Raw genomic sequence first — 27,746 nt, 5'->3', positions numbered from 1 at the left:
TACTTTTGCCAATAGATGTCCTCTTTATTCAGGTAAATGGGGAAACTCATTCACATACTTTTCAACAGATGAAAAAAGTCATCCTTTGTGAATGGAAATAAAACCTACATGTAAATAAGGAAATGCAATTATCAAGGACCACAGTCAGAATCAAGCTGATGACTTGCTCCCTAATGTTTCTATGGGAGTTTTTGAAGAAATACTTTCCCCCCTCAATGACCATATTACTTGGGTGAAGACTAGTGCTGCAACCACCTCCTGAAATCTTTCACTTTCCTTTCCAAGCATTGGTACAATTTTCTGCAGCAGTAGGTCAGTTCTTCCCCTACTTTATTTTTTCTTCATTTTTACCTAATATTTTTAATCTAGATATGCCCAGAAGGAAATTGTAGAAGAAATACAGCCAAGCAATTTAGTATATTATAGTTTACCAAAACACGTAAAACATTTTTGTTAGGGTTTTTTTTTTATTTATTTATTTATATGCCGCCCTTCTCCGGAGACTCAGGGCAGCTTACAGTGCGATAGTTTCTTCATTGCTTCTTCTCTTATTGTTCACATTGAATAAACTAATGCAGCTCTGTTTACTTTTGAGTTCAGTGATGAAATGAAAGCAGAGATGCTAAAAACATTTTCATCTTCAGATGAACAATTTAACTATTTAGTCCAACAGATAGGGACAGTTTAACAAAAGCCACTTTTAGATGCGATTAGCAGAAGAAAGAAGACTGCAGGAAAATTGCATGCAACAATAAATTGAAACTTTGGCAGAGATTGAAAGTTCCCAAATGTGAAGTCTTTGTAATAAATTCTAAATGTAAAAATATAGATATTTATGACTTGTAGCTAAGTAAATATAATGTTGCTTCTAACAAATAGGATGTAGCTTATAACCAATTAAAGTGCAGCAAAGATCAAATTCCTTCTAATCCATTGCCATTACTTTTTCTGTAAAATGTGTATACAAATGTATATGTCTCATTATAAAAATTTATATATCTATGTTTAAGCAAACACAGATGCACACACAAAACTCGAGGGATCAATGGATTATATTGATTAAACCTTCCCTGAGATTAATCTATTAAACAATCATGAACTGGCATACATAGAGCAACTGATCTCTGCACCTCTTGTCAAACCACTTTCCCACAGCCACTGCAGACAATACTACACAGTTTTCTTGCTTCCCTCCATCAGGTTGGGTGGTGATCTCTGTTTCCCAATTGTTATAGCTAATGCTGCTGCTTGTCATGTCCACCCATTTGCCCTCCACTGCCAGGTCATTGATGCCAAGCCAAATTTCCACCTCATTCCCCAGGGTCTTCCTCACATAGTCATAGAGAGCATCATTTTCATCACCTGTCTGTGGTGTACTGAGGGTGCCACCCTGGGAAATGCAATCTTCATTGGCCTCATGATAGGTCTTAGCATGGGAAAAAGCCAGGACACATTTTAGGTTGATCTTTGTGCCTTTCAGACAAACTAATAAAAAATAAGAAAAAAAGGGAGAAACAAAGTATTATCGAAAAAGGAATGCCATATATGAGGACTTTTAACCTATCTTTTTATAAACTTATATAAATATTCCTGCCGCCTATTTTCCCCACAACTGATAACAGAACGTGTTAAGCTGTCTTCATGCTGCTGGGTCAAGAAGCAAATACTGAAGAACTTTTCCATAATGAAAAATGGCATACCTACAGTTTTTTTCAGGGAAAGTCTGAAACACAATCATTAGCAAACATTCAGTGTATAATTGCAAGCAGTAATTTTCTTGCAAGGAGTTTAAAGTACCTGGCACAGGAAGAGGTACAGATGAAATGTTTAGCAACCCAGATAGTTGGTCATGTAATGTTTGTCATTTTATGTTTCACAAGAACACTATCCCTCTCCCTGCCAACTAGATGGTGATAGTATACGTCCAGTAGAGAGGTGCTTTAGATAGCTGTGCTGCATCTCTCTCCTGAGCCATTTATGCAGATGATCACTCAATTTTTTTTCTGTCTTTCGACTCAGCAGACCTTTGGTTCATGTTTCTCTCTTTTTCCATTGCTTTGAATAACTAATTACTGCAATGTGAATAAAGTCTCAGCAACTTCTGCTTTTGGCCCCAAGTCACTTGCTTATTTAAGCATTTATGACTGACAATTAAGTGATTTGTGGCCTTTAACTGAGACCAGGGAACAATCTAAGTAAAAAAGGGCAGTTCTGAAAACCAAGTTCTGAATCCATATCAACATATTGTAGATTTCCTAGAAATTTCACACACCATTCATGTTGCACAAGCAATGGGGTTGTAGTGACAGAGGGAAAAGGAATGATTATGTATTGTATGTGTATGGTAAGATAGGGAGTGTACCTGAAATTTGCTTGTTTTTGATATAATTTTTTTGCTCTGAGTATTTTCATCTGGTCTGAGCTCATTTATTATCATCTTTAACTTTTGGGGAAGAAAAAGTTATAGTAATTTCATGTTTGTTACTATGACCCCTCTTTTTGTTTCACTCAGTTTCTTTGCCAATTATTTGTCTCTGAACTTCCTAGTTTATTTTATGTGAAATGGGTGTTGAAGTTGAAAACTATGAGTTAAAGAATGTTTCAACGTTTTGGAACCCACAAACTATCTCTGATTTATGCTGAATTTTTGAACAAACACTTATAGGTTTTTTTCTCTAATTAGCCCCAAACAATGTAACAGCCATTTTCAGAAAATATCCATGAATCCACTCAAATATGCCCACTAGTCCAAAAATTTGGGACCTCCTGTAATTAAATTTGCTGTTTTTTAAAAATGTGTTCCACAACCAAGTCTATTTTGTGGTCTAAAAAAGTTATAACGGATGGATTTTATACCTGTTTGAAGTGCTTGCTTTTCCTTTAGTAAGGCCACCTCTTGGGAAAGATTCTCTAGTTGCTCTTTAAAGTCTTCAATCATTCTGAGGCTTACAGCATCTATTAAGTCAGTAACAAGATAAAGGATAACATTTGTTTGCAACTAATAACTGCACATTCAAACTGATGAACAGAATGAGAACTTTCTCCTCTATTGATGATGTAACCTCAAGTGAAAAGAAATAAATTATGTGTACTTGTCCTAAATTTGTATACTCATATATGTTTTATAAAGTTATCATCTGAAAGTATTCCATACTTCAGAAACAAAAACAAAATATCTCCCTCTTTTTACTGCAGTTTTTTAAAAGAATGAATTAATAAAACAGCAATCCTAGTTTTCCTTGTATATGTTGTCTACTCTTTCTTATGTGCCCGCCAGGCTTCCGTGCATTCCATCAGCTGAGGGCTCAGGGTAGGGGTGGGTGGTGGGTGGCAGCTATTATTAAGGAAAGTCTCTGTCCAGGGGAGGCCACTATACCTCAGATAGCCGGATGTGAGTCCCTCTTTGTGAAGTGGGGTTGTGGGTGCAGATGGGCTTGCTGATTGCATAGCTGGCTCCCTGCCATGTAGCAGTGGCCCTGCCTGAGCTGCTCAATGTAGTAGCCGGGGTGGTGGTGGATACCTGTCATGGGGGATTTCAACCTGCCATCTGTCAGTGAAACGTCAGAGGTGGCTCGGGAGTTCATGGCCTCCATAATGGCCATGGACCTGACCCAGTTAATTCAAGGCCCCACTCACACGGGGGGACACACTCTGGATCTGATTTTTGTCTCTGGTCAGTGGCTGAATGATCTAGAAATAGGGGATATAGACCTCAAGCCCTTGTCATGGTCAGATCATTCACTCCTTCGACTAGACTTTCGAGCTGCTACCCTCTGTCGCAGGGAGACGGAACTGACCAGGTGGTTCCGTACCAGGCGCCTGATGGATCCGGATAGGTTCCTGACAGAGCTTGGGCCATTCCCTGAGGCTCTGGCTCACGACTCCATTGAAGAACTGGTGGCCGCCTGGGATAGGGCGGCCGCTGGAGCTTTGGACCGCGTTGTGCCTTTGCGGCCTCTGACCCGGTGTCGATCTCAATTGGCTCCCTGGTTTTCCGAGGAGCTGAGGGAGATGAAGCGCCGGAAAAGATGCCTGGGGAGCGACTGGAGGGCCAGCTGCTCCGAATCTGACCGAACACTGGTGAGGTCTCATATTAAGATCTACCTAGTGGCGATAAGAGTGGCAAAGTTTAATCATTTTTCTGCTCTTATTGCTTCTGCAGAGAACTGCCCAGCCGCTCCCTTCTTCATTTGGGAGTGAGGGAAGACCCCTTGCAGGGTAGGGCTGAGGATTTTGTGCAATTCCTGCATGACAAAGTCACTCAGATTTGGGAAGGCCTGGACTCTGATTGGGTAGATTCAGATGGGGTGACAGAGCTGGGTCTTGAGAGTGTTATCTGGGAGGGGTTTGACCTTGTGACTCCCGAGGACATGGACAGGATTCTGGGTAGGTTTAGTGCTGCCACATGTTTATTGGACCCGTGTCCCTCCTGGTTGGTGCTGGCCTCCCGGGCGGTCACACGAGGCTGGCTTCTTTAAGTGAGGGTTTCTTCCCTCCCTCCCTGAAAGAGGCGGTGATGAGGCCCCTCCTCAAGAAGCCTTCCCTGGACCCGGCAGTATTAGTGAACTATTGTCCAGTCTCCAACCTTTGCTTTGTTGCGAAGGTTGTTGAGAGTGTGGTAGCGCGACAACTTTCCCAGTATCTGGATGAAGCTGTCTATCTGGATCCATTCCAGTCAGGCTTATGATCTCTGGAGGGCTCGGGACAGGAGCTGTTCCTCTGTCCTGGTCCTATTAGATCTCTCAGCGGCTTTTGATACCATCGACCATGGTATCATGCTGCACCTATTAGAGAGGTTGGGAGTGGGGGCATTGTGCTGCGGTGGTTCTCCTCCTTCCTCTCTGACCATTCGCAGTTTGTGTTGGCAGGGGGACAGAGGTTGACCTTGAGGTGCCTTGTTTGTGGGGTGCCGCAAGGGTCGGTCCTCTCGCCCCTTCTGTTCAACATTTATGTGAAGCCACTGGGTGAGATCATCCGTGGTTTTGGGGTGAAGTTCCATCAGTACGCTGATGATACTCAGCTGTACATTTCCACCCCAGACACCCCAATGATACCCTTGATGTGATGTCCCGGTGCCTGGAGGCCGTGCGGATCTGGATGGGGAGAAACAAACTCAGACTCAACCCTTCCAAGACCGAGTGGCTGTGGTTTCCGGCATCCCGGTATAGCCAGCTGGCTCCATCGCTGACTATTGGGGGCAAGATCTTGGCCCCCTCAGAGAGGGCTCGCAACTTGGGTGTTCTCCTAGATGCACAGCTGTCTTTATAAGATCATCTGATGGCTGTGGCTAGGGGAGCTTTTTATCAGGTTCACCTGATCCACCAGTTGCATCTCTTTCTGTACCGGGATGCCTTGCGCACGTTCACTCATGCCCTCGTCATGTCCCGTCTGGACTACTGTAACACTCTCTACATGGGGCTCCCCTTAAAGAGCACTCAGAGGCTCCAACTGGTCCAGAATGCGGCCGTGTGGGTGATTATGGGGGCAACTCGGCGCACCCATGTAACACCTCTCCTGCACGAGCTGCACTGGCTCCCAGTGGTCTTCCGGGTGCAATTCAAGGTGTTGGTTACCACCTTTAAAGCGCTCCATGGCTTAGGACCTGGGTATGTACGAGATCGCCTTCTGCCATCGATAACTTCCCACCAGCCAATACGCTCCCACAGAGAGGGACTCCTCAGGGTGCCGTCGGCCAAACAATGTCAACTGGCGACACCCAGGGGGAGACCCTTCTCTGTGGGGACACCTGCCCTCTGGAATGAACTGCCCCCGGAGATTTGCATGATCCCCGACCTACATACCTTTCGCCGTGACCTTAAGACTCTTTTGTTTCAACAGGCTGGGCTGGCTTAGAAAATGATTTTAATTGGGTGTTTGTTGATTTTAATATAAGGGCCAAATTTTTAATATATTTTAAACTGTTTTTTACATCTTGTGGGTATATGTTGTTTTAATATGGCTGTACACCGCCCTGAATCCTTCGGGGGAAGGGCGGTATAAAAATTTAATAAATAAATAAATAAAATTATAACTTTATTTTATCAAAATAACATATATTTCTCATATGACCATTCCCATTTGGTTTTAATGGTATATTATACACCATATACAATTATGTGATTTTCTTCCCTCCATTTATGGCACTGTATAACTCTGCAGATTGTAAAACTTAAGATTCTTGTGTAAATCAAACCTTATTTACATGTACTTTATTTCTGGTTGCCACAAGTTTTAAATCATAATGTAACTCTCTTGGGTTTCAAATTACATCTAATCTACTGATGCACAACAGCTAAAGTGGGGCTTACTGTTACGTAACTCACAATCTCACAATGAAGGAGAAGTTAGTACTCTCTAATTAACTAGACCTTCAGGAAACTTCAGCTTCTAATTAACCTTTGGATACTGTAAACAGAATGAAAATATAGTAACTTAATTCTTTCTGATGGAAGATCAACAACTATATATATAAGGTTGCCTACCACAGTGATCTGGAATTTTCCTAGGCATCATCCTTCATTATGGGATTGTAGAAAAGTGACTTTGGAAAGAGAATATATGTCAGGGTTCCAAATAAGACCCCCAACAAAAGAAGACTCTGATGCTAGAAGTTCCTCAAAGTTCCATTTTATTAGAGATCTCATATTGGCACATCTGGGAAAACCTGAATCTGAAAGCTTCCAGGTTTTCCCCACCCAAAAGAAAGTCCAAGTCCCTTTCCCTGCACCCACATGTCCATCACATGGTGCAATCAATGCACTGTCCCAACTAGAGATGCTTCCCAATCACACCAGATTGCACCTGCATCTGGTGCAGGCTGAATGTCCTTGACTTTCAGAGAAAGGAATGTTATTATGGCTAGATATCTCCACCACTCCATGCAACCCCCTCTCCCAGTTTCCCACAGTATTAAATGTGGCAGCCCTGAAGATTCAAAGAAAAAGATGGCCTCCAGGGCTGACAGGCCACCCCCCTCAACCGATGATCATGTCCTGCAATGAGAGGAACATAGGGGTTTAATGCAATATTTCCATACCACCTCTTCTCCCCTCACGCCAGGAGGACTCTTTGGCTTATCCGGGAATTTATCATGGAATTGTTTTACTAATCAATCTGCTTTTAACACAAGTAGCTTCAGACAAAGGGTACCCTTTCCAATGAACTAAATACTGTAATTGACCTCTATACAATCTAGAGTCTAGGATTTTCTTAACTTCATAATGAGTCTCCCCTTGCACCACTATAGGTTTAGGCGATGATCGGGTCTGTGGCCTTAATCTCGACCCGATCACTGACTTTAGCAAACTGCAATGAAAGACAGGATGCACTTTCCCTAGTATGCATGGGAGATTAAGCTGAACTGTTACTGGGTTAATTACTTTCACTATTGGGAAAGGTCCTAAAAACTTGAGTCCCAGCTTTTTACTGGGCAACTGCAATTTTATGTATTTGGTTGATAGATAAACATGATCTCCCACACAGAAGAGGGCTGGAGAGATAGGTGTGTCCGCTTGCTTTTTATATGCTTCAGCGGCTTCTGCCAGCACTTTTTTCATGTTTTCCCACTCCTTCTTTAGCGACTCCATCCACTCGGTTAGTCATGGAGGAAGGTGGTTCTCTGGGCAGTTCGGGCATGGGGACAAAGTCCATGCTGCTGGTGACCTGAAAGGGGGTCAATTCAGTGCTGGTATGTACAGCGTTGTAAGCCACATCTGCGAACGGCAGCAGTTCTGCCCAGTTCTCTTTTTGGTAATCCACATAACATCTTATATATTGCTCCACCATTGCGTTCGCTCATTCCTCGGCTCTGTTTGTATTCAGATGGAAAGCTGAGCTAAGTCCCTGAGTGGACCCAACTGATTTCAGGAACTCTCTCCAGAACTTAGCGATGAATTGGACGCTCAATCTGAAATTACCCGACGGGTACTCCGTGCAGCCGGTAAATCTGTTTGATAGACATCTTGACCCCCTTTCAGGTCATCAGCAGGGGTGGGGTTGGGCACTTGTTGGAGGAGCCCAGGAGATTTCCCTGGTCTCATTTTCATGGCTGCACAAGTGGCACAGCTTTTTACGAAATCTTCCATATCGTTTTTTATCTTTGGCCACCAAAACTGTCTCCTGGCCAGGTGCAGAGTTTTCAAGAAACCAAAATGGCCGGCCAGTCATGAGTCATGGCTGAGCTGTAAGACTTCGAGCCTCAAGCTGACAGAGACATACAGTTTGGACCCCTTTCAAGCCAGTCCATCTCTCATGGTCAAGATATTTTTATTATCTGTGAGCCATTGCTTGGCTTGGAGTGCTGCTTTCAGTGCTGCTGTCAGTTTGTCCCGTCTGGGATTGGGTTGCCGTCTGACTTGGCCCCTAGTGGTGACTTGTGCTTCTTGTTATGAACGGGGGGGATGATGGCATGGGTGGCTTCTTTTCTCCGACTATCAAATTGCGGTTTTCTCGATAAGGCATCGGCTTGCAGGTTCCACCACCTCCCCCCCCCGGAATGTATTTTAGCTTGAAGTTAAGCTGCCTGAAGTATTGTGCCCAGCGGATTTGTTTGGGAGTGAATTTCCTGGGGTTTTTTAGGGCTTTGAGGATTTTGTGATCAGTCCACACCTCAAAAGGCACTTTACCCCCTTCAAGAAAATGTCTCCAGGAGAGGAGGGCCCAGTGGACTGTGTAGGCTTCCTTTTCCCAAATTGTCCACCTCCTCTCAGTTTCGGTGAGCATCTTGGACACATATGCGCAGGGCAGGATCTGGCCTTGTGAGTCCTTCTGTAGGAGCACAGCCACAACAGCTATGTCGCTAGCATCTGCCTAGACAATGAACTGTGTCTCTGGGTTGGGGTGTTGGAGGATCGGCTTCTTGGCAAAGAGAAGTTTTAATTTCTCAAAGGCTTTTTGGCAGTCCATTGACCAGGTGAGCAGTTGACTTGGTCGTGACTTTACAGGAGGAGTCCCTGTTTTTAATCGCTCTGTTACAGACAAGGTGCCTTCTACGAATGCTGGAATGAATTGCCTGTAGAAGTTTGCAAAACCCAGGAAGCTTTGAAACTGTTTGTGGGTGCGTGGCGGTTGCCAGTCTAACACCGTTTTCACTTTCCCTGGGTCCATTTCCATTCCTCCACTTGATATTCAGTAGCCTAGATAATCTAGGGAGGTTTTATGGAATTCACATTTTGACAGCTTTGTGTTGAGCTTTGCGGATAGTTTTTATCAGCACTTGCTGTGCCAGCTTTACATGCTCCTTGAGAGTTTTACTGAATATGAGAATGTCATCTAGTTAAACTAGGACTCCTTTGTATAAGTGCTTGTGTAGCACCTCATTTATCAGCTGCATGAAGACTGCAAGGACCCTTGCAGACCAAATGGCATGACTTTTTTTTTTTTAATTTGATTTATATGCCGCCCTTCTCCGGAGACTCAGGACGGCTTACAATGCGACTTTGAACTGGAAGCTGCCAAACAGACAGTTAAAAGCAGTCTTCCATTCGTCTCCTTCTCTAATCCATATGCGGTAATAGGCTTCTCTGTAATAGGCTTCTTCTGTTTGATGACACCTTGCCCTTGGCTGAGTGTCCTTCATGAGGTGGAAGGGAGAGGTATTCTCCATGCACACGGCATTAATTTCACGAAAATCCACGCATAGCCTCACCCCCCCCCCCATCTTTTTTTTCTTTAAATAGTATGGGGGCTGCCACTCTGAATTTAGCAGGCTGGATAAAACCCCACACTAAGTTGGTGTCGATGTATTTCCTTAACTCAGCCATTACTTTTTAAAAAAAAATATTTTTATTGATTTTACAACAACACAACACAACACAACATACAAAACAACACACCATATGTATGTCTTTTACATATCAGTTTCGTTCCTCTTACTTTCTACATTCCCCATTTTTCTCATTCTTTATTGTCTTTATCTTTATCATCCCTTTATTTCCAGTTTTATTCATTTACAATATTTTACACATTTATCACATCATTTACTCCCTTTTACCTTCCCTAGTCTTTAGCCAATCATACCACTTATTCCATGCTTGATAATATTCTGTATCTTCTTTTTCTTTTATTTCTTTCATTAATTTATCCGTCTCCGAAAAGGCCAGAATTTTCCTAATTATTTCTTCCTCTGTTGGAGTTTTTTCACTTTTCCAGAACTGTGCGTAGACTATCTTTGCTGCTGTAATTATATGCAAAATCAAATATCTAATTTCTTTACTGTAGGTTCTATTCAATATCCCCAGTAAAAGCGTCTCTGGTTTCAGTCCACATTATAGCCAATTATCTCTTCTATCCAACTTCTAATTTTAGCCCAATATTTTTTCGCCTTAGGACATGTCCACCAGAGATGGTAATATGTTCCAGGGACTTTTTTACATTTCCAACAATTTGGAGAGCTGTTAGGAGACATTTTAGCAAACCGTACTGATGTAAAATGCCATCTGTAGAACATTTTTAACTGGTTTTCCTTGAATGCCATTGATAGAGATAATTTAATGTTTGTTTGTTTATTTATTTATTTATTTATTATTTATTTATTGGTTTGATTTATATGCTGCCCTTCTCCGGAGACTCAGGGCGGCTTACAATGCATTAAGCAGTAGCCTTCATACTTTTGTATATACCTGCTTAGTAGGGCTTTTGGCCCCCCCTAAACAGTGTTCTTTTTTTATACAAAGTCAGCTTATTGCCCCCACAATCCGGATCCACATTTTACCTACCTCGAAAGGATGGAAGGCTGAGTCAACCTTGAGCCTGGTGAGATTCGAACTTGCAGTAATTGCAGGCAGCTGGTGCTACTTAACAGCACTTTAGTCTGCTGCGCCACCAAGGCTTTTATCTCCCATAATTTTTCCCATTTTTCCAATTCTATATTGTAGCCAAAATTTTTAGCCCATCTAATCATGGTATCCTTACCTGTTCTTCCATTCTTAGTAAATATTGGTATATATTACTAATTAATTTTATTTCTCTTCCATGTATGATTTTATCCAATTGTTGCGGTTCCTTTCGCATCTCATATATCTTTTTATCTCTTGCAAATTTAGATTGGACTTGTGCAAACGTCCACCAGTGAATCACCCTACCAATATCTTGTTCCAATTCTTTTTTCATTTTCAACTCTCCCTGATCATTTACCAATTCCTTATATCTAATTATCTGATTTTTCTCCAATAAATTTGGGTACATCAATGCTTCTGTTGGTGATAGCCACATTGGAATTCTTGTGTAATGTTTTTGTTTTGTTTTTTTCCAAATCTGTAGCAATTCATTCCTGATCAAGTGTGTTTGAAAGTATTTATGTGATTTATGTTTCTCATCCCACAGGAATGCATGCCACCCTGCTTGCAAATTGTGGTCTTCTATTGTTAACACTCTGTTATTTTTCAGCTCCATCCAATCCTTTAACTACACTAAATTCGTCGCTTGATGATAGATTTCAAATTCTGGTAGCACCAGTCCCCCTCTATTCTTTGTGTCTTGCAAAAGTTTTAATTTAATCCTAGGCTTTTTCCCTTGCCATATATACTGCTCAAAAAAATAAAGGGAACACAAGCAGAAGACATCCGAGATCTGAATGAATGAAATAGCCTTATTAAATACTTTGTTCTTTACATACAGTAGTTTATACACTGCTCAAACAACTAAAGGGAACACAAAACTACTGTATATAATGAACAAAGTATTTAATAAGGCTTTTTCATTCATTCAGATCTCGGATGTTTTCTGCTTGTGTTCCCTTTATTTTTTTGAGCAGTGTAAATTTAGAGATTAATTTATTTAGTTTTTGAAAAAAAGGCTTTCCCTAGTTTTAATGATATCACTTGGAACAGAAATAAAATTCTTGGCAATATATTCATTTTCACTGTTGCGGTCCTCCCTATAAATGAAATTTGTAATTTTTCCCAATTTCCTACGTCCTTTTTTATTTGATGTATATCGGCATAATTATCCTCCTTAATTGAGCAACATTTTGCTATAAGCCAAATTCCCAGGTATTTTATTTTCTTAGTTGTCTTCATTTTTATTTTGTCCTCCAATTCTTTTTCTTGACCCTTTGAAAGATTTTTATTATTAATTTAGATTTATCCTTATTGATTTTAAGTCCTGCTACTTCACCGAATTCTTCTATCTTTTGTATCAATTTAGCACCTGTTTCTAATGGATCCTCCAAAATAAATACCATGTCATCGGCAAATGCTTGAATCTTATATTCTTCCTTCCTAATTTTTAAGCCCCTTATTTCCTGATCTTCCCTAATTTTCGTTAGCAGTGTTTCAAGTGATAAAATAAATAGAAGTGGAGAAAGAGGACACCCTTGCCTAACCCCTTTTGTTATATCAATTTTTTCTGTCAACCCCTCATTTATAACTACCCTGGCTGTTTGTTTGGAATATATTTTTCCCACCATTTTTTGAAATCTTTTCCCCAATTTCATGTAATTTAATTGTGTTGTACTGAAATTCCAATTCAAATTATCAAAAGCCTTTTGGGCATCAAGGAAAACCAGTGCTGCTTGCTTTTCCGGATGGCTTTCATAATATTCAAGAACATTCATTATTATCCTCATATTATTTTTAATTTGTCGTCTCGTCAAAAAACCATTTTGGTCCGAATGTATATAGTTATTCAAAAAATTTTTTAATCTCTCTGCTATTATTGTTGCAAATGTTTTGTAATCTGTGTTCAGCAAGGAAATTGGCCTATAATTTTGGATCTGTTGTGTATCAGTGTCTTCTTTGGGTATAAGGGTAATAATTGCCTCTGTCCAGGTTGCTGGAATTTTTGCTACTTCTATCACCTCACTATATGTCACTAACATTATCTATTGTAGTGCGTCTATAGCTCAATCAGAATCCCATCCGGGCCTGGTATTTTATTGTTCTTTTGTTTTTCAAGGCTATTTCAAATTCATTTATTGTTATTGGCCTATTTAGCATTTATCTTTGTTCATTAGAAATTTTATTCATTTTGGCCACTTCTATGTATTGTTTAACTTTCCCCTGTGCTATATCTTCCTGCTTGTAGAGCTTTGCAAAGAAGTTTTGTATTATTTCCTTTTTTTCTTCTCTCCTATACTGTAATATACCATTCTCATCTTGTAGCTGTTGTATAATTCTCCTTCCTTTTTCTTTTTTAAATTTATATGCTAACCATTGGCTTGTTTTATTCGCATTCTCAAAATAATTTTGTTTCGCTGTCCTAATTTTCTGTGCTATTTCTTTTTGTGTTATCAAATTAATCTTATGTTAGGTAATGTTCCATTTTTCCTTTATCCTTTTATTTTGTGGATCCCTTTGTACTTCATATTCATTTTTTAAAAAACTCTTCCTGCAGACTTTCTAATTGCACTCTCTTTTCTTTATTTTTCTTAGAGTTATATGCAATAGTTAATCCTCTTATATAGGCTTTTGTGGTGTCCCACAAATTTTGCATTGAGGTGTCTTCTTTTTTGTTTATTTGAAAAAATGTTTTCAGCTCCCTCTCTAGCATCTGTTTATATTCTTTATCTTTACACAAATTTTGATTCATTGTCCATATTTTAGTTTGTTTTTGGCCTTTCCATTTTAATATAAGTGAATTGCGATTAGCCCAATCATTTACTCCTATTTCAATTTCTTCTATTTCATTTTGAATTCCTGCTGTTATCCAGGCCATATCGATCCTGGACCACGATTGATGTGGGTATGAATGAAATGTGTATTGTTTATGTGTTCTATGTGTCTCTCTCCATATATCTCGCAAGTTAAGATTGGATACTATATCAAAATATTTTTTTCCATAGCGCATGTCCAAGATGGCTGCTCTCAGCTGAGCGGCGGTGATGCTGGGGGGAATATTCCCGGCTTTTGGGGGGTCTCGGGGGCTGGACCAGCTGATTGTGCCCCATGCCCAGTGAGGGGAGCTTTTCACCGACCTCTCTGTCATCTTGGGAGCTTGTTGCTCCCCAGGACGTGACGGCTGGGACGAGAGAGTGGAGCGGAGAGCAGAGGCTGCTATGCTGCCGTTTTGCAGCCGGGTGAGAGCAGTCTTGGCATCTCCACATGGTCGCCAGGCTGGCGGAGCGTCGGTGATGGCGTCGGCGATGCTGCCCTTTGTTGACGCTCCAGGGGAGTCTGTGGGGACAGCGGGAGTTCCTGCGAGACCCAACGGTCGATGGAGGCGACTTCGGAGGGCTGGCAACGCCGATGTTGGTGCTGGCTACGATGCTGGGACGAGCGGCTGCGGGGGATGATGTCAGAGAGGGCAAAGAGGGAGAGCATTGGGAGAGCGAGGGGCACTCCAACCATTATACCATCTATGCTACCAACACTGTTTTTGGGACTTCTTGTGTGGCCATGGGGGCAGTGACCCACTTGGAGAGGGCCCACCCTTGGTCGTTTCAGAGGCTCTCCCCCCTCCCTCATGTGGATGGGGGTGAGCTAGAGCTAGAGGCATTGTGGACTTATTGGCCATGAAACATCTCTGGCCAGGTCTTCCATGTCTCGTATGGTTTATTAGCCTCTGTGAGGCTATTTATCACCTGGAGGTGACCTCTGGACAATGTGACATCTGCGTCCCATGGACGTTTTGGCCTCCTGATCTGCCTAAGGTGCAGCCACCAGAGTCTCTGCCTGGCCTGTGGTCCTGTAGATTGGTGGTTGTCATCAATTGCTCTCCTATTGTAGAGGGATATACCCTCGATTTCAAGTCTGGTATGGAGTCGGACGATGACTGCAGTTCTTGGCCCTTCCCAGCTTTTGTGAGAGGTCAGCTGGCCACGAAATGGCTTAAGACTCCATCCACTGAGAGAGCAGTGGAGTTATTGACTTGGACATGATTAGATATCCCTTTTCCAGAATTTGGACCAACTTGATTAACCCCCTGGCTGTGGGTTTCCCCCGATTATTTAGATGTGTTCACCAGCGGAGCTTCTTATTCTGCAAGACTCCCCCCTCTCACAGGTGTGGCCCTCCACTCTATCGAGGGCCTACCTTTATGATGGGCTTTGGCACCCCGAGAGGTGGCATGCTGCAAAAAGGGGATTGAGGGGTTTTCTGGGGAAATTTTTAGACAGATTTTAAGGGGTTTTAAGGGGCGGGAGGGTTGTGTGGGTTTGGGGGTTAACCCATGGGGGGAGGGATCTGGCCCAGCTGCCAGTTGGGCCACGGAGGGTGCAGATTCCGGGGGTAAGGGGGGCATCAGAGTTCATTCTGCTGAGGGCTTTACCATCACTACGTTGAGTGGGAGGGGCAGATATGGCAGGAGCACATGGTGGGGGCGCGCACTTGCTACCTTCGAGCGGTGGCACGCCCCGGTCCCCATAGCCCTTCTCGTTCCCCAGGCTGTTCAGACTCTCAGGGCCCGAGCCTTCAGCTGTTGTTGTGCAATGCCAGGTCTGTGGTAAATAAAGCCCCCCTCATCTGTGATCTTATTCAGGAGGGGGGAGCGGACCTGGCAGGCATTATGGAGACCTGGTTGGCCCAGGAGGGGGGAGTTCCCCTCGTAGATATGTGCCCACCAGGCTTCCGCGCATTCCACCAGCTGAGAGCTCAGTGCAGGGGCGGGGGGGTGGGTGGTTATTATAAAGGAAGGTCTTGATCCAAGGGAGACCACTGTTCCACAGATAGCCGGATGTGAGTCCCTTCTTGTGAAGTGGGGCCATGGAGTGCAGATGGGTTTGTTGATCACATACCTGACTTCCTGCCGCGTGGCAATGACCCTGCCTGAGCTGCTTCACGTCATAGCCGAGGTGGCGGTTGATACCCCCAGACTTTTGGTCATGGGGGAGTTCAACCTGCCATCTATCGGTGAAACGTCTGAGGTGGCTCGGGAGTTCATGGCTTCCATGATGGCCATGGACCTGACTCAGTTAATTCATGGCCCTACTCACTCGGGTGGGCACACTCTGGACTTAGTTTTTATCTCTGGTCAGTGGTCGAGTGGCCTTGATACAGGGGATATAGTCATCGAACCCTTGTCATGGTCTGACCACTCGCTCCTTCGACTTGACTTTCTAACCGCTGCACCCCACCGCAGGGAGGTGGGACCGACTAGGTGGTTCCGTCCCAGGCGCCTGATGGATCCTGATAGGTTCCAGATGGAGCTTGGGCCATTTCCTGAGACTCTGGCTCATGACTCGGCTGAAGACCTGGTGGCCGCCTGGAATAGTACGGCCGCTGGGGCTTTGGACCACGTCGTGCCTTTGCAGTCTCTGACCCGGCACCGAACTCACATAGCTCCTTGGTTCTCCGAGGAGCTGAGGGAGATGAAGCGCCGGAAAAGACGCCTGGAGAGCGGTTGGAGGACCAGCCGTTCCGAATCCGACCGAACGCAGGTGAGGTCTCATATTAAGATCTACGTAGTGGCGATAAAAGCGGCAAAATCTAGCTATTTTGCCGCCCTTATTGCGTCATCAGATAATCGCCCAGCCGCCCTGTTTAGGGTGACCCGCTCCCTCCTCCATCTGGGAGCGCGGGATGATTCCTTGCAGGGTCGAGCTGAGGATTTTGTGCAGTATCTGCATGACAAGATCGCTCAGATTCAGGAAGGCCTGGCCTCTGACTGGGTAAATCCAGACGGGATGACTGAGGCAGGTCTTGAGAGTGTTATCTGGGAGGAGTTCGATCCTGTGGCTCCTGAGGATGTGGACAGGATTCTGGGATGGCTGAACTTGACCACATGTTTATTGGACCCGTGTCCCTCCTGGTTGGTGCTGGCTTCCCGGGAGGTTACACGAAGCTGGCTCCAGAGGATTATTAACGCTTCCTTGAGTGAGGGTGTCCTGCCGGCTGCCTTGAAAGAGGCGGTAGTGAGGCCCCTCCTGAAGAAGCCCTCTCTGGATCCGGCTGTTTTGGCTAATTATCGTCCAGTCTCCAACCTTCGTTTTATTGCGAAGGTTGTTGAGAGTGTGGTGGTGCAGCAGCTTCCACAGTACCTGGATGAAGCTGTCTATCTAGATCCGCTCCAGTCTGGCTTAAGGCCTGGGCACAGCATGGAAATGGCATTGGTCACGTTGGTGGATGATCTCTGGAGGGCTCGGGATAGGGGTTGTTCCTCTATCCTGGTCCTGTTAGATCTCTCAGCGGCTTTTGATACCATAGACCATGGTATCATGTTGCGCCGGTTGGAGGGGTTGGGAGTGGGGGGCACCGTTTTGCGGTGGTTCTCCTCCTACCTCTCTGACTGGTCGCAATCTGTGTTGGCAGGGGGGCAGCGGTCGACCCCGAGGCGCCTTGTTTGTGGGGTGCTGCAAGGTCCTCTCGCCCCTTCTGTTCAACATTTATGTGAAGCCGCTGGGTGAGATCATCCGTGGCTTTGGGGTGGAGTTCCATCAGTACGCTGATGATACTCAGTTGTACATTGCCACCCCAGGCCACCCCAACGATGCCCTTGAAGTGATGTCCCGGTGCCTGGAGGCCGTGCGGGCCTGGATGGGGAGAAACAGGCTCCAACTCAACCCTTCCAAGACCGAGTGTCTGTGGCTTCCGGCGTCCCAATATAGCCAGCTGCTGCCATTGCTGGTTATTGGGGGCGAATCATTGGCCCCCACGGAAAGGGTGCGTAACTTGGGCGTCCTCCTGGATACACGGCTGTCTTTAGAAGAGCATATGACAGCCATGGCCAGGGGGGCTTTTTATCAGGTTCGCCTGATACGCCAGTTGCGTCCCTTTCTAGATCGGGACTCCCTACACATGGTCACTCAAGCACTCGTCACTTCCCGTCTGGACTACTGCAATGCTCTCTACATGGGGCTCCTCTTGGGGTGCACCCAGAGGCTCCAGTTGGTCCAGAATGCGGCCGCACAGGGGATTATGGGAGCGACGGGGCGCTCCCATGTGACACCTCTCCTGCGCGAGCTGCACTGGCTTTCTGTGGTCTTCAAGGTGCGCTTCAAGATTTGGTGACCACCTTTAAAGTGCTCCATGGCTTAGGGCCGGGGTATTTACGAGACCGCCTTCTGCCGCCAATAGCCTCCCATCGGCCAGTACGCTCCCACAGAGAGGGACTCCTCAGGGTGCTGTCGGCCAGACAAAGTCAGCTGGCGACCCCCAGGGGGAGAGCCTTCTCTGTGGCGGCACCTGCCCTCTGGAATGACCTACCCCCAGAGATACGCACAATACCAGACCTCCGGACCTTTCATCGGGCCCTGAAAACAAATCTTTTTCACCTAGCTGGACTGGCTTGATCCCATCCCTTCGGTTTTAAATTTGTAATTGGTTTTAATCTGGGTTGTTTTAAATGGATAGCCAAAATTATTTAATGTTGTTTAAATTGTTTTTAAATTTTATATATTATGTTTTACCATGGCTGTTCACCGCCCTGAGTCCTGTTGGAGAAGGGCGGTATACAAATTAAATAAATAATAGTAATAATAATAATAATAAAAGGCTCTTGGTAGTACACTTTTCTTCTTATTTTTTTATTACTTTTATAGTCTCTCTTGACTTCCACCACAGAATTAAAATCCCCAATCACACAAATCCTTTCATAGTCTATGTTGAGTAGTCTCTTATGTACCTTTGTAAAAAAAAAATTGTTGATTTTTATTTAGTGCATAAATTACTGTGAGTAATGTTTGTTTCTGTTCTATCTCCAATTCCACCATCAAGATCCTATCTTCATGGTCTGCATATTTTAAATTTTATTTTATTTTTTCCTTAACATATATGGCAATACCTCCTTTCTTTTTATCTGCTAAAGCAGTGTATAATGTTCCTAATTTTCTATTTTTGGCTGTGCACCGCCCTGAGTCCTTCGGGAGTAGGGCAGTATAGAAATCAAAATAAATAAATAAATAAATAAATAAAATAAATAAATTTTCTAATAATTTTCTATATCCTTTTTGTACATAAACCTCTTGGAGACACATCACTTCAACTTCCAATTTCCTTAATTTATTAAATATTAGCATCCTTTTCTTTGGGATATTTAGTCCATTAATATTTACCGAGAAAAGCTTAATTGCTTCTCCCATCTTCTACTTGATCTGTCTTTTTGTATTTCTGGTCTCTCTTGCTACCCTTCCTTTGCTCCTTCTCTTTCTGTCCTTTCTTTCTCTTGTTTCTTTTGTACTTCTTTCTCTGAGTCTACTTCTTCCGATTTCTCTTCCTCCTAGCTTCTATTCTTTAGTTCTTCCTTGCTCCCTTGGTCATCCCCCTGCATGAAATGGTGTTCATAAAATTCTTTTACTTTCTCCATTGTATCAATCCTATACTTTTTTTCCTGCCATGTCACAAGTAGACCTTCAGGTATCAGCCATCGATACAATACTTTATATTTGATTAATTGAGTTATTAAGAATTGATAGTGGCATCTTTGATCTCTTATTCTTCTTGGTACTTGTTTCAATACTATGATTTATTTGCCTCTATATGTTAACATTAGTCCTTTTATATACTTCATCTCTTAGTGACCGTTTCGTGAATTTAATTCCCTCACCAACCTATGCCTTCGTGAGTAATTTGTATATACTCGATAGCATTCATCAATGTCTCATCTTATTTCCCTTTTATCTTTTCCTAATATCTCTGCCACAATTTCTATCATTTTCTCTCTTAAGTCCTCTTCTTTCTCTTCCACAATATTTTGAAACCTAAGGAAATAAGAGGCTTTCTCCATTTCCAAAAATGCAATCGATTCAGCCAGTTCTCTATTTGTTTGCATGAATTTCTGTTCCCATATTTCCATTTGGTTATCAATCTAGTCAAGTTTTGTTTCCACTTTTTGAATTCTTTGTTAATTTTCTACCATTGTTTGTTGTATTTTCCCTATCTTATCATTCATGTTTTTATCTTACTTTCCATTTCCCCAATTTCGTCTCTAATTTCTTTGTGGTTTACTCTTGTTTCTTCATGGTTATCTGCTATGGCCTGCTGAGTCTTCATCATTGTTTCCTGTATTAATTGTAGTGCTGTCTGCATGCTTTGTGTACTCATTGTCTGTTCTGTTTTTTCTTTTTCTTTCCCTAACATAGTCACTATTCATCTTTGACTTGTGGGAGAATCTGTTGGTGTAATGTTTATAGCTCCCTTTTTGACTGTTTTGGTTAGTGTCGCTGTACTTCTCATTTTTATTGCCTCTACAATATCTTTCCAAATTGACATATATCTATATACCACAGTGGTGAAATGTAAAATTTGTTATTACCGGTTCTGTGGGCGTGGCTTGGTGGGGGGTGTAATGTGACTGGGTGGACATGGCCATTTTTAAAACTTTTATAACCATTTTTTCTCTTCGGAGAAGAGGTTGTAAAAAAATACTTTCAAAAGGCTCTGATGATCCAAGCTGAGTTGCCTGATCGACAGAAACTTTTTAAAAAACCTCTGCCAATCAGGCAATTCAGCTTGGATCCTCAGAGGCATTTAAAAGAAAAAAACGTTTTCTTTCTTTTAAATGATTCTGATGATCCAAGCTGAGTTGCCTGATTGGCAGAGGTTTTTTAAAAACCTTCTGTCGATTAGGCAACTCAGCTTGGATCGTCAGAGGCATTTAAAAGAAAAAAAGGGTTTTTTTCTTTTAAAAGCCTTTGATGATCCCAGATGAGCCGCGCAATCATCAGAGACTTTTTTTTTTTACTTTTAAAAGCATTTTTTGGCCGAAGAGGTTGTAGAAAAAAATTCTTTTAAAAGTTAAAAAAAAAGCCTCTGATGATTGTGTGGCTCAGCTGGGTATGGGGGGGGGGGCGCAGGGATTTTTGCTACCGGTTCTCTGAACCATCCGCCTCCATCACTACTGGATCAGGCGATCCGGTCCAAACTGGGAGTATTTCACCCCTGATATACCGGTATTAGGATTTAAATTCAAGCTAAGATTTACTTTTGCTATACTTTAACAGCAATATTTCCCTTTTTTCTTTCTCGGCCTTACATACTCTATTTTATAATATTCTTATCACTTTTATAGCTCTACAGTTTTCTAAATTTATATTGTCACTCTTATTTAACTAAGTATATTCTTTTACAATACAGTAATATTATTCTCCAAGCAATTCACTTATTCCGTTATATCTCTAGACCTTAATTCATTTCATTCAAACCATTTCATTTCCATCAGTATCTATAATCACTTTCTTTCTTATCCCTTATTGTACATTCATGCCCTTCTGTTGCAATCTTACATCAGCCTTCTTTCCAGATTTTCCTCGCCTTCAATATAGCCACCACTCTACCAGATGGCACCTCTTCTTGTCTTCTTTCCAATATAGTCTCCAAAATAATCAATAAACACTGTCCCCTTCTTTGTGTCAATAATTTCTTACTTGTAGTTATCTTTTCCTTCCTCACAGTTCAGTCTCATTCATTAACATTAAGTTTTCCACTGTCCATTTGTCCTTACAGATTTTTATAATCCTTCATGTCAGTTTTTCAAAGTCCTTCAATCACCATTTTTCACACAATCATTCCATCCCCATTGATATCATCCGTCTCCTCTCCCGTTCACAATCTCCTTGATCTATTCTTAATCTTTTCTATTTTATCAACACTTCTATTTGGGACTGTCCCCTTCTTCATGGATTTCTTAGTCCAATCTGTTTCTCAATTCTTGGCTTTGCTCTCTTCTAGTCGCCGCCTTCTTGACACTTTATGTCTTTCCTCTTATTCGCCTCACTACTTTCACACCATGTCTCGCCAATACACTCCTCACCTCTTTCTGTGGTTCCTCACATTTCCAGAACAAATCTGTCAGTGTTAATTTTCTGCTTCCCACTCTCACGGCTGTCAGTGCTCCAGGCCAGTCTTAAAGACAGACTCTTTCTTCACTAAGTTTTAAGAGTGCCACTTCCATCCACTCGGGGGCTTGCGTTCCACCCAAATCTCTGGAGCTTTCTCTTTAGTTTGCTGTTCTCTAAACAATTGGTAATGCCCTAAAAGAGCTCTTAGTGTAGATATTCCGAGCTTCAGGAACGGAGCTTCATCCCCTTGCCCACTCCACGCTGTCGTCACCACCGGAAGCCAACTCAACCATTTCTTTTGGAGTCATGGAGTACATCTTTGGCTTAGGCAGCTTTGCTCCCGGTATGAACTCGATCGCACAGTCTGTTGGGCAATGAGGGGGGAAGGAAGTTGCAATCTTGCTCACTAAAGATGTCCGACAGGTCTTGGTATTACCTTGACACCTGTGGGCTGCTGGGAAGTCTGTCTGCAGCGGGGGCTGCAGTTCTGGCTTGCTGGGGCAGCTGGATTTGTGGTCTTTTGGCAACTGTCCAGTTTGATAGGCAGAAGTGGGCCGATGCCTATTCTTAGCTTTCGGTAGCCGTCTTCCCATATGATGGTCAGTCCCCATTTGTCTAGCCAAGCGAGGCTCAATATGATTGACTCGGTCATTTTGGGAGCTATGAAGAATCAGACAGGTTCTCAGTGGTGTCCCATCTCCATCTTAACAAGTTCTGTGACCAATGTGGCAGGGGCTCCTCCTATTAGCATCCCATCGACCTGTTCAAAATGGATGGGGCATGCTAGGGGTCTCGTGCCTATCCCTAGCTGTTGGAGTATGGGGAGGCTAATCCGCATTTGGTGCAGCCAGTGTCTCTGATGGCCTCTACCTCCCCTTGGGCTCCCATTTCCAGGACTACAATCTGGGTTTTGATAGTGAAAGGGTGGATGGCTTCACTTACTATCGGGTCATCTTCGCTTCTGCTCCCTTCTATGGAACCCAGAGGGGTTTCTCTTGCTGGAGTTTCCTCATTCTCAGTTGGAAGAAGAGGAACCTCAACAGCCTGTTTGGCAATTCTCCCCTTGTATGATGGCTTCCTCAGGGTTTTCCTTCCCTGGGATGTGGAGGGGGTCCAGATTTGAAGGACTGGGGTAGCGGCCAGGCATTCGGATGCCCTGGGCCCATATTGACCACATCGGTAGCAGTTGATCGTCCCGGACAATGTGGGTTGCAGTGCATCAGGTAGCTTGACTGGAGTTCGGTGGCCCAGAGGCCTTCTTGCCGGTTTTTCTGCAGTTGGCTTCCAATGGGGGTGGCTTTCCAGGTCCATGGCCACTGCTGTGTTGTACCAGACTTGTATATGCTCCGTAATTCCCTTGATGCCACAGGGTTGTCTGAGATCTGGGTCAAAGGCCTCTTTGAAGTGGTAAATGAGGAGGAGTTCAGGCCAGTCCTTTAAGTTTTCCAGCCAGCCTCCAGAATTCCCACGCTAATTCTTTGGGGGGCAAGCCCGCTTGCTTCAAGGCTTTGATCTACACCTCAGCTTCTATCCGGTGGCCATGTCCTCGAAACAACCTCAGAACAGCTGGCTGAACTCGTTCGCATCATCTAGCTCCAGGGCTACTTAATCGTGTAGTTCAGCTATCCACTCTGCTGCTTCTCCTTCATTCATGCCATCTGCAATTGCCGAAATCGTATCCTGATCAGTCTGGTATTGATTCCCATAGTGATCAATGTGGGACCAAACCCAATTGAGGAAGTAGACCAGCTTCCCCAGGGTCCCACTCTAAACCATGGAGGAGTGGCTGGAGGGGCTGGTTGCGGGGCCAGTGCTGGTTCAATTAGTGATGTCTGCACTAGTGCCTGTGTGGGGCCAGAGCTGCTGTCCATTGATATTGAACCCACCCCTGGCTGGGATAAAAGGGGGATCTGCTTGGCAGGATCCAATCTGAGGACTGGTTGCTGAGGCGGGGTGTTGGATCTCGGCAGTCCCAATGGTGGTCCTTGTACTGCCAGACTGGATTGGCTTAACGGGCCTTGCTGCGGTGCCACTCTGACTCCAGCAGGACCTATCATCCCAGTAGACTGAGCCCGACGGCGCAGGCTATGGTGCAATCCACTTTACGCCGAATGAAATGAGGCCAATGCTCCACTCGGTGCTACTGCAGTCCCTTGGCCCGGAAAAGTGAATGTGGGCTGAGCCAGAATCCATCCAGATGGGCCGGTACTAGGAAGTTGTGTGATGCTGCCCATGCTTTGTTGGTCAAACCGCTCCGGTAGATCCGCCAGTGACTGGCTTTGAGTTGGTGGTGGAAAGTCCCACTCTCGGGAATCGCTGAGGTCAGCCAGTCCCAGTGTTCTCCATTCGAGGGCTTGGGTCTGCTTTGCTCTGCTTGCTCCCATCTGCTCTTCCCACAGCATTGCCCCGGTCAGCAACTCCTGGGGAGGCACGGTTCCTGCAGCCTCGCCCCATAGAGAGGGATCCAGTTGAGTGGCTTGCCAGGGCGCCGGCTCTTTGGGCTGGGCACCCTGTCAGTGTTCTGCTTTGGTGGCCTCCACTGCCTTCACCACAGCTTCAGAAGGGGAGTAGAGGGTCTCGATGTGGACGATCGAGCCAGTCCCAGTGGTTCCTTCTGTGGTCGTTGTGTTCTTCTCCATCTTCCCTAAGTCTTCACGCCACCTGTTGTTGGGTCAGAGCTCAGACAGCACCCTGGAGTTCAGGAAGCTGGTTGAAGTTTTAATGCAGATTCGGGTTAATGTCAGGTTTCCAAGTAATATCCCCAACGAAAGAAGACTCCAAGACTGGAAGTTCCTCAAAGTTCCATTTTATTAGAGATGTCATATTGGCACATCTGGGAAAACCCGAATCTGAAAGCTTCCAGGTTTTCCCCACCCAAAAGAAAGTCCAAATCCCTTTCCCTGCACCCACATGTCCATCACATGGTCCAATCAATGCACCGTCCCAACTAGAGATGCCTCCCTCCAGGTGCAGGCCAAATGTCCTTGACTTTCAGAGAAAGGAATGTTATTATGGCTAGATATCTCCATCACTCCATGCAATCCCCCCTCCCAGTTTCCCGCAGCATTAAATGTGGCAGCCCTGAAGATCCAAAGAAAAAGATGGCCTCCAGGGCTGACAATATAAAGGGCAGTTCTGAAATATAGTAAATATCCTCAAACCTGACTATTTTGTTTAATGTTATCATAATAAAGTGATATGGTCAACTCATTTCTATTTCACGTTGTATTTAAGGTTCAACTTTCACTATGAGAATTAAAAGTGCCTTACAAATTAAAAAGAACGCATATGAGAAGAGTATCAATGCCGATGGTTCTTTAGGCACTAATCAAATTCAATTTAATCAGATAGTTACAGTCATCACAATATCAGCATTGTTTTAAAGTGTGTTCTTCTTGCCTCTATATGTAGAACTAGTCTAGCATTCCAGTATTTCAGTTTAATTAATGTAATTGCTAATTATTGAATGATCAGAAAAGTATTCAATGTGAACATCTCCTCCAGAGGTCTGTTGTTCAGTGTACCTCTGCACCAACTCACTATAAATGAATACACCTCTTCTCCCTCAAGACTTACACTGCCATTCCTGATTAGCCAAGTAAAGACCTATAAACAAAATAAGCAAACTACAGCCCTAGGATCTATTTCTGATACTCTGGAGACATCACCAAAGTCCAGTGTTTAATCACCTAACACAATAACTTGTCTTTTGGATGTACTGAAGAGTGGGATATGCAAAACTGAAGATGTTTTGCTATGGCCTATCCATTCCATTCTCAAATCACTTGCAACACACTTCAAAGTGACCCATGTTTTTCTATAGCAGGTATTTTCTATACCAGATCCCATCAAATTAAGATTTTAAAATCTTAATGTAAACACCTCTTCTAAAAATAATTTTCCCTTTATTTAAAAATAACTTAGCTGAGTTTCTGTCTAAGGTTCACTTCCAATAAGTATTGCCAAAAATGTTCAACATGTTAACTGTGGTTATATCAATTTGGGATACATCAATTTGGGATACATTCCAATGAACAAAAGGTTGGAACTATATTATCTATCTTACTGTTTGGGAAAAAAGCTTTAGAAATTACATTTAACTTTTACAGTCATTAGAAAGTATTCAATCATGTTCATATCCCTGTCAATGAATCCAAAGAATTTGAGTTTTCTCAAATCAATATTTATTTTATTTATTTATTTTATTTATCGTATTTATATGCTGCCCTTCTCCCGTAGGACTCGGGTCGGCTCACAAGATAAAACAACACGACAATAAAATGATAATAATAAATATATTTTAGTCATGCAAGGGCAAAAATTCTCTAAGCAACATCCACATTACTGACATTATGGTACAACATATCCAAGTTATGTAGAGAAAACAAAAGTTAACTAGCCTCATTTGAGAAACAAGGTAAATAATGTATTTTTAAGTTACCAAAAACATCTTTGGAATTCCCTAAAAGTTAAAAATTAGAACACAATCTAGTTTACATGTCATGTTTTTAGCTTTCTTTACTTAATAAAATAGAACAAATAAGAAAAAAATAAAATAACAAAGAGAGAAGAATAAGAAAGCAATATAACTATCTTATGTGCATAGAGGCTATATATACCAAATCATATATGACAGTTTCAATAAAAGATCTTCTAAAAGTGTCACTAAGCCTAACATCCTTTATCCACAGGTAAAATAGTGTAAGAGTAATGTTTATTTATTCACATTTATATGACTGCAATCCAATCAAATTCTCTATTTGCCTGCATTACAGCACAAAGTTATCAGACTGTAAACAACAGACTTATGGTACGCATCACTCCTCAGGAACAAGCACTGCAGATTCAAATCTTATTCTTTTCCTATGTCAAATACATTAAATAGACCTTTGCTTGATTGCATTAAAGATAGATTTGCATATGGAAGAATCTGAGTTTGATTTATTTTCAAGAAGATACAAAAAATCAATTTTAATCTATCCAACTATCCATAGTTCAGTATATTGTGACTTGATTATACAATTAGCCGCAATTTCAAACTATATTTCAATCTGCTATATACATACATACGTACGTATGTACATACATACATACATACATACATACATACATACATACATACATTCCCAAAAATAAGACCCTGTCTTATACTTTTTTGAATCCTGAAATAACTTCAGGGTTTTTTGAACCCTGAAATAACCAAACGATAACTTGCTTGGCCTTAGTGCCATGCGCTCAAAAGCCCAATTGGGCTTATTATCAATAGGATGTCCTATTTTGGGGAAACACGATACACACACACACACACCATATATAAAACAATAATGTAACCAAACCAAATGTTGCAAAATAAAAAGATCACAATGAAACAGACACTTCTTGGCTCCTTACCTTTTCTTGGTTCTGGCTTTTTCTTGGGTCTGGTGTTTTGTTGAGCTGTTATTTGTGTCACACAAAGAACACACACAAGAAAACAAATTATTCGGAATGGCATTTTGCTGCTGCTGCCCTCAAAGAGATTGGAACAAAACTGGATTTGGTCTGCCTAGAGTCAAGCTTCTTAACATGGCATTAACTAAAAATGTCTGGCCAAAAAACAGTTCCAATTTCTTCTGTAATGTTCAAGTGATTATTTTGCAGATTTCTGGGAGGGATTCAATTCTTAAAGGCATTCCAACTAAGCAGGAAGAAGTATATATGTGGAAACATGATGCTTCTTTACTTTTCTGGGCCTTTTTAAAATTTGCAAATTAAAACCAAGACTGACAAGACTTAGTTCCATTATTTCATAGTCCTAACAGTGCTTCTGCCCAACTTTAACCAGCCATTGTAGCTGGTTTTTATGAACAAATCAACATACATTTATTTTGTATTAAAATTTATAACTCAGTTTCCCTATTCAGTAGAGGCATTCAGGCTAGCAAAATTCAGTGAACGTCTGAAATAAAAACAAGTTTATTTATTTATTTATTATTATTTATTAATTCAATTTGCATGCCTCCCCTCTCCGAAGACTCAGGGTGGCTAAAAATGAAGTTTTTAGGGCTAAGGGCTAAGTTAAAAATGAAATAATAAAGGATAAATAATTTAAAACAAG

General features: G+C 42.7%; 1 protein-coding gene across 1 annotated transcript; it reads right to left on the bottom strand.

Annotated features, from left to right (window-relative positions):
* CLEC3B (C-type lectin domain family 3 member B) lies at positions 1-27,461 on the bottom strand. Its single transcript, XM_034404197.3, has 3 exons — positions 27,041-27,461; positions 2,857-2,955; positions 1-1,485 (listed from the first exon to the last, which is right to left on the bottom strand). The coding sequence occupies exons 1-3, from the start codon at positions 27,141-27,143 to the stop codon at positions 1,085-1,087; spliced, it is 603 nt and encodes a 200-aa protein (XP_034260088.1). The 5' UTR covers positions 27,144-27,461; the 3' UTR covers positions 1-1,084.
* Between the last annotated feature and the right edge of the window lie 285 nt (positions 27,462-27,746).

This window comes from Pantherophis guttatus, chromosome 4 (genome assembly GCF_059756535.1).
Source record: "Pantherophis guttatus breed Tessera chromosome 4, ASM5975653v1, whole genome shotgun sequence".
In the NCBI taxonomy this organism is placed as follows: Eukaryota; Metazoa; Chordata; class Lepidosauria; order Squamata; family Colubridae; genus Pantherophis; species Pantherophis guttatus.
This window is presented reverse-complemented; position numbering and strand designations above follow the sequence as displayed.

Excerpts from the sequence above, each read along its gene's own strand:
- CLEC3B (XM_034404197.3), bottom strand. The coding sequence starts at position 27,143 with ATGCCATTCCGAATAATTTGTTTTCTTGTGTGTGTTCTTTGTGTGACA. Across the intron at positions 2,956-27,040 it reads AAAGCCAGAACCAAGAAAAG|ATGCTGTAAGCCTCAGAATG; the intron begins GTAAGGAGCCAA and ends CTGACTTAATAG. Across the intron at positions 1,486-2,856 it reads AAAGCAAGCACTTCAAACAG|TTTGTCTGAAAGGCACAAAG; the intron begins GTATAAAATCCA and ends ATTTTTTATTAG.